This window comes from Macadamia integrifolia, chromosome 3 (assembly GCF_013358625.1).
Source record: "Macadamia integrifolia cultivar HAES 741 chromosome 3, SCU_Mint_v3, whole genome shotgun sequence".
Classification (NCBI taxonomy): Eukaryota; Viridiplantae; Streptophyta; class Magnoliopsida; order Proteales; family Proteaceae; genus Macadamia; species Macadamia integrifolia.
Window position 1 is genome coordinate 29,803,834 of NC_056559.1, and position 6,492 is coordinate 29,810,325.

Sequence of the window (6,492 nt, forward strand, 5' to 3'; positions counted from 1 at the left end):
GGGGGGGGGGGGGGGGGGAAGGTGTTGTGTGTTGATATACATTGGTGTAGCCCTCTTAACAGCTCGAACTTTTGGAGTAAGCGGTTGTTACAGTATGTTCCTTTAAAGGGAATATAAACTTTCATCTCATAATCCATAATAATCTTCCATCAAAGGTATTTCAATACCAGTGGCACAAATACCTGCTGGGGTAGGATGGGCCATTTGAATTACTCATGCAATTCAATGAATTCGAGAACTGGGTAATTGTAAATGATAAGAGATTTCTGTTGGATATACACACACACACACACGCACACACACACACACACGCACACGCACACACACACACGCACACACACACACACACACACACACACACACACACATATATATATATATGTACACACAAAAAGATGCATCATTGATGGATTCTTTATCCAGTTGATATGGCTATTTGCATAGAAGATCTAGGCAGGATCTGTAAAAATATTAGGTCCTGCAACATCTGTCTTTAAGTTATTTGTACATTAATGTCATTGTTAAGCTGTAGCTGCATTCTACAATATGGGGAAGTTAGATTTCCAGCATTTGAGTCGATTGACAGTGTCATAAATGCTAGTTAAGCATCTTTTTTCCAGAATTCTTGCTGCTTTGTATTGGGGATGAAATTCCAGAAACGGTAGGTCAATTATTTCTTGTACTCATTAGAAAAGGTCAGTTATTCAGGACCAGAACAGAAACTGATTACATCTGTGTGAAAATATAATACTTATACGGAACGGCCTTGACCTAGAGTGAAATCTGCCTAGAATTATCAATGTTTTTTATTCACTTTGACAGGAGATGTGCCTTGCTTTAACTTTTATTAATGGGTTGGACAATGAGCTTACAATCAAATTATATAGCATCTTAGCTCTAATTTACACTAAACTTTAATTGATTTTGAAATGGTAATATGTTAGTACAGGGAAGTCTTAGAATAGATTCAAGGTAGCCCAGACCATCCAGGCAGTGGGTCCCACCAGGATTGATTGTCTTTTTGTACATGGTATGCTGTCAAAGGGGAGAGGGGGGACAAGTGAAAGGAGTAGTGTCATTTCTTGAAGACTATATGAAGATGTGAAGATAATTGATATGATGCGGTTATTAGACTCCTCTTTATTTTTTCGTTTTCTTCATTTTTTTCCAACTTTAAATAGAAATAATGTTTAAAAATGTGATGGCAGATCATGAAGAAAGATGATGCCTCTGAAGAAATTGACTGACACCATCATTTACCTAAATGTAAGTTACAAAATTCTTTCGAGTGTATAACTTGTTACTGCTTAACCGTGATCACTGGAAAATATAGTTTTTCAAATGGTCCTGTTCTCTAAAATTCTCATTCTCTGTTCAGGTCATTCAGAACTGTTCATGGCCAATTTTCCAGGATGATGGTGAGAATCCTGTGTTTTAACGAGACCTAGTAGGAATTTCTTCATCGTGGAGAGAACCTTGTACAACTTGTACCCACCCTGGGCTTGTTTTTAAGAGCCTTTTATTTTCTTAGCTGTATTGGAAGACATATTCGAGCAAGTTTCTTATTAGCTATAATCATAGTTGCATCAACTGCCAGTTTCCATGATTGAAATGAGATTCTTGCAACCCACTTCAGTTTATTTGGTTATAGTTTGAAACTTAACAGAGCTGAAATAAAGTTATTTCGGCCAAAGGGTAGAGGCATGTGTGATATTGTATGCAATAAGGATATAATATTGTAGGTCTGATTAATTAATGGAAGAAAAGAAAATTAAGTTTCACTTAATTCAATTACATGATCTAACAGCACCTTATATTCTGTCAAAAATGAGCTGTGAATCTGTTTGTATGCCAACCAAGCAAAGCATATACTTGTCTTAGTTTTCCTCATCTCAGCCATTTGTCCAATCCTATTATGAAGAACACTTGACTAGCAAAGGTAATTCAGATGGGAAGGGACGGTTACTGCATTAATAGTTGTATCTGCATCAATTGGACTAACCCTGAACAGTTCTCATAACTCAGGCTGCTCTCACTTGAAGCAACACAGGTCTTAGATAACCTTCATGGTGATGTTCTGTGGCACTTGAGACCAAATCTGATTCTTAACAGTATGAACAGATGTGTCTCAAGGTGGTGAATCTGAGGGATTATATTGCTTCCATTGTTATGTTTAGTGGGAACCTGACAGGCTACTTTGGTGGAAGGCTCAACAAAAGGCTCCTTCATAGAAGAAATTGTTTTTACGCTGAACCAGAGATTATTTCAGATCCGTGTTTTAATACGATTGAGCAGGATTTTTTAAATTATCTGATGACATAAGAAACTAATCCTTCAATTTATTTTTTGAAATTTGCATGGCCACCAATGAATTTAACCTTGGCTGGTCATTCTTGTACAACCCAAGTTTTCCCAGTTTTACTTGCAGGACTGCACGTAATAAATTTAGTTGGCTTGACAACAATACTTCTCTCTTGAGCTAAGAAGAGAATCGTAACTTGAAAGAGTATTCATAATTTGAGGGTGTATTAAGGCACCATTTGACAGCGTTCTGTTTTTGCCCTTTTTGCGTTTTCTTGTTCCCAAAAACAGAGAAACAACCTAAAAAGTGTTTGATAAAGTTGTTTCGTTTCACTTGTTTCAAGAAACATAAATCAAAATTTATGCTTCTTTACAATTCTAGAAATGACTTTAATGAAACAAGTCGGACTTGTTTCGTCATTTTTATAAACGAATTTGAGAGGAAACAAAAATGTTGATAAATCTCTCAACTATTTAAACCTAAAAAGAGGCCGTCGAACCTTCTCTCCCTTTTGGGCATCTGATGATACTATTGGGTTTTTTAGTAGCATAATGTTTACAAAAAAACGTTTCGAAAAACAAGTTTATCAAACACTAAAAAATCCAATTTTGTTTCCAGAAATGTGAAAATCTGTTTTTGCTGTTTCTAGACAGGAACAAAACAGCAGAAACATTATCAAACAGTGCCTAAGAAACTACTTCACAGCTGTCATTGCTAAAGAGGTGCAATGTCTTATGGAGGTGAATTGTTCTCTTGTTCCTGAGTTCATTGATTTTATTTTTTGATCACCAGTCACTACAGCTAATGTAATTCATTCTTTTGGATGTGCTCCTTTGAAGTGCATTAATATTCATTCAATTGATTCTTCGCCACAAGCAGTAGACAGGGAAAACAGATTTCTGTATTGGTAATTTGAAAGGATCTCATTTTCATGTCACAGCATTGAATCTGCCAAATAAATGGTAAGCTTGCTGTGAAGAATGATCCTGAATTTCCCAGAGTCAAGACTCGAGAGAAAGCAAAGAGCTTCCATGTATACTAATAAATGTAACCAGATTTATATCAACAAATGTTAGAAACTGAGTCACTACAGCTGCTATAGATACATGGCATTCCCCAGGGTAAGGAGGATCAAGACCAACTACCAACCCCAATTGAAATTTAAACCCCAAAAGGGTCTCTAAACTTCCACCCTGGAGCAAGATAACCTCAGCAACATTGCAAATATGGTAGACCAAACCCATCCGTATGAACCTTGACCATTTTGTTCTACTGCCAGAAGTCACGGGATCCTCGTCACCTTTCGTTTCCAGAGTACCCCCTGCTAGAGCTTGCATCACCAATAGAAACTGAGGCTAGCGACTTGGAAGCCCACACCCTGGCATTCATTGCTCCTCCCTGTAAATTGCTTCTCTTGCAAGGTTCCTTCAGCACATTAAATACCTGCACCGCTTGATTAAGGTAAGCAAGAGGAGGCTTCCATAAGCAAATCAAATTTGTGTTGTGGATGTGCCTTCTCCAGATGTACTGAGCACATGCCAACAGTGTAGGATATAGGAAATATAGAAACCTCAGAAGCACAAACGTTGTAGCCAGTGCCAAATAACTTTCCTGCCGAAGCATGTTCTCTGGAGATCTAGCCCATGAGAATGGGCAGCTTTCCTGCTCAGAATATTCGACTTCAGCGAGATTTGATGGGTTCCCTCTTTTCCCCGTGGACATTTTATGTACTGACACAGGCTTAGTGCCTACACAACCACATCAATGGTGAGGATTAACATCAAACTATAAAATGCATGTGAAAGCAGCTGACATTCTTAAAATTTGCAAATCCTATCTGCTTCTCTACAAGGTCTACTTTTTCCTTCAGATTGGGCCAAGCCTGTGGTTTGTTTAAGTAGGTTGGGCCAGGTTTGGTTGATCTTTTAGAGTTATCTCCAAGAAGGATCATCGCTCCCTTCATACACCTTGCTGCCAAGAGAAAAAGAGTTCCTACGAAGTAACTTTCAAACATGATAAGCATTTCCACTACACAAGTTGGACAATTAATGGAAATTAGTAAAGGAGTACCAACTTCTGCCTGTAATCTAAACTGTTCAAACTGCGAATGGTTGGGACCATAGAGAGTGTGAACCTAACTTAATCTACAAATCAAACAGCCGGTCAAAACCCAAGCCCATCTTGGCTAAATTCTCAAACCCTAGCTGAGTTGGTTGGTAAGCTTGGTTTAGAATCTGTCATTAGACCGAGGTTTGCAGTGGTGTGGTTTAGGCAGTCCTTTTTCCCCTCTAATGCTAGCCTGACCTTTGGCACAACCATACCTACCCACCCAAGATGTTCAGCTTGGGAGTTTGGGTTCATGGTGAACCTCGATCCATAGAGCAACAAGATAAAAAAAAGATTAATACCGTTTATAGAATTCCAGTAGTGTTGAACATCAGAAGCAACTGCCATTTTCATAAACAAGAAAATAGAACAGATGGGGTACTTATAGAGAAGCATCTCTCTTCAATAAGTGAGAGGTTGTCCCCTAATTTATTTTATCCTAAATCAACTTTCATGATGTTGATAAAGCCTTGGCAAAAGCACACCACAGAATCCAATTTTAATTTCAATAGCTGACATGCAGAGAATGACAAGCATTTTTTTTTTTTTTTGGTTTAAATCACAAATAGTTTGCTACTTGACCATAGAGGACAGGGAAAAATTACTTAATCTGTGGAAGGGAAGAAGATATTCCACCCAAAAATAAAAGAAAAAAAAAATGTCCAAGATAAAGGCGTACCTGTAACATCAGTGTAGAAAGCAACAAAAGAACTGAGGGTCCTTGAGCCATGGTAACGCACCCGCATAGTGGAATTTAGAAGGAAAAGAGTTGGGAATCCATGAACTCCGTACCTTGATAGTATGCTGCAATAGTTAACTTTGGGGATCAAAATTTTTGCAAGGAAAATCCATGAATTTAAAATCTCAAAATAGGGGTTACTGTATAAATATATATATATATATATATATTTTTTTTTTCTTTCAAACCTAGGTCTGATTGCAGATTCTTCCACGGCAAAGTGGCGGATGGAAGGATATAAGGATGACAGAACATTGAAGGCCGGCCTACAAGTTCTTGAGAATGGGCACCAAGACGCATAGAATAGCACGGACACATAATCATGACTGTTTCTGTGAACAAGATTCAGTGCCTTCTGTAATGAAATCTCATCCCCCTTCACAAAAGAAAAATTAATTGCACATCAGCACTATAAAAATGTAAATGACAAAGAAGTTGAAGGCCAAACAATAAATCAATAATGCCATTAATTAAGAGAACTCGCCATTTGTAAATGTTAGTTAACACTAAGGATGCCAGCATCAGCATTGTATATTGACACAGATTGGTCAGTCAATATCAACAGGTTGTTGCCCAACATCTTGGAAAAAGTGTGTACATTTTTGTAATCTTACATGACTTCCAGAAATGTTGTACTCAAAGAAATCCTCAAGGAAAATTAAAGCAGAACTTTGTCTATGTTTGTCCCCCCACCCCCGGAAGAAAAAAGTCAGCAACAACAAAATTTTCACCAGTGTACCTCGTTTTTTACTCAAAAAAAGAAAAAGAAAAAGAAGGAACAAATTTCACTGTAGACAAAAAAGTATATCCCCTTTCCAGAAGAAATCATTCTTCAAGCAAGGAAAACCAATGGAAAGCAACAGATTCCTTGAAACTTCTTTAATGACCAAAGAATTCTGATGTAGATAAGTCACTTAATGGGCTTATTTTATTGCAAATAAGCCTTAGGTTGAGTTATGTATGCGTTGGGCCTTGGTTCCCATGGGTTTTCTTTGTAATGGGCCACTTTAATGGACCTAAAATATGGGTAGAAAGTAGGAAAACGAGATTTAATTCATTAGCTTAGATAGAGTCCTGTTTTGAGTCTATTTCCTTTCTTATTTCAGTTTTAGTCAGATTAGGTTTCTCTATTAGTGAATGATTAGTTAATTAGTCCTACTCCATGTTGGAGTTCTAGTCCTAATCCTATGTGGAGTCCAACTCCTATTAGTTAGGTTATGATTGCTAGTCTACCCTCTTTATGTAGAGGAACTAATGTACTCTAATTAGATAGATTTGAAAAAAGATGAATTGAGTTTTGAATGTTTGAGAGCCTGAGGGCTGTGTGATTCTTCTTCTCCCCCCC

The 6,492-nt window shown here is 37.5% G+C and overlaps 2 protein-coding genes across 2 annotated transcripts in view; one reads left to right on the top strand and one right to left on the bottom strand.

The window, feature by feature from the left end:
* The window catches only part of LOC122072647 (non-structural maintenance of chromosomes element 3 homolog), a gene marked incomplete in the record, with an annotated part of 5,656 nt that extends 4,403 nt beyond the window's left edge, over positions 1–1,253 (top strand). The window contains 1 exon segment of the mRNA XM_042637021.1: positions 1,209–1,253. Coding sequence (XP_042492955.1) covers positions 1,209–1,247 — 39 coding nt within the window.
* A 2,057-nt stretch (positions 1,254–3,310) lies between these two features.
* LOC122073641 (5'-adenylylsulfate reductase-like 4) overlaps positions 3,311–6,492 on the bottom strand; it is an 8,862-nt gene continuing 5,680 nt past the window's right edge. Inside the window, exons 2-4 of the mRNA XM_042638254.1 lie at positions 5,336–5,523; positions 5,088–5,212; positions 3,311–4,050 (exon numbers count right to left, since the gene is read on the bottom strand). Of these exons, the coding sequence (XP_042494188.1) occupies positions 3,599–4,050; positions 5,088–5,212; positions 5,336–5,523 (765 nt within the window). The 3' untranslated portion in view covers positions 3,311–3,598. The remainder of the gene's footprint in view (positions 4,051–5,087; positions 5,213–5,335; positions 5,524–6,492) is intronic.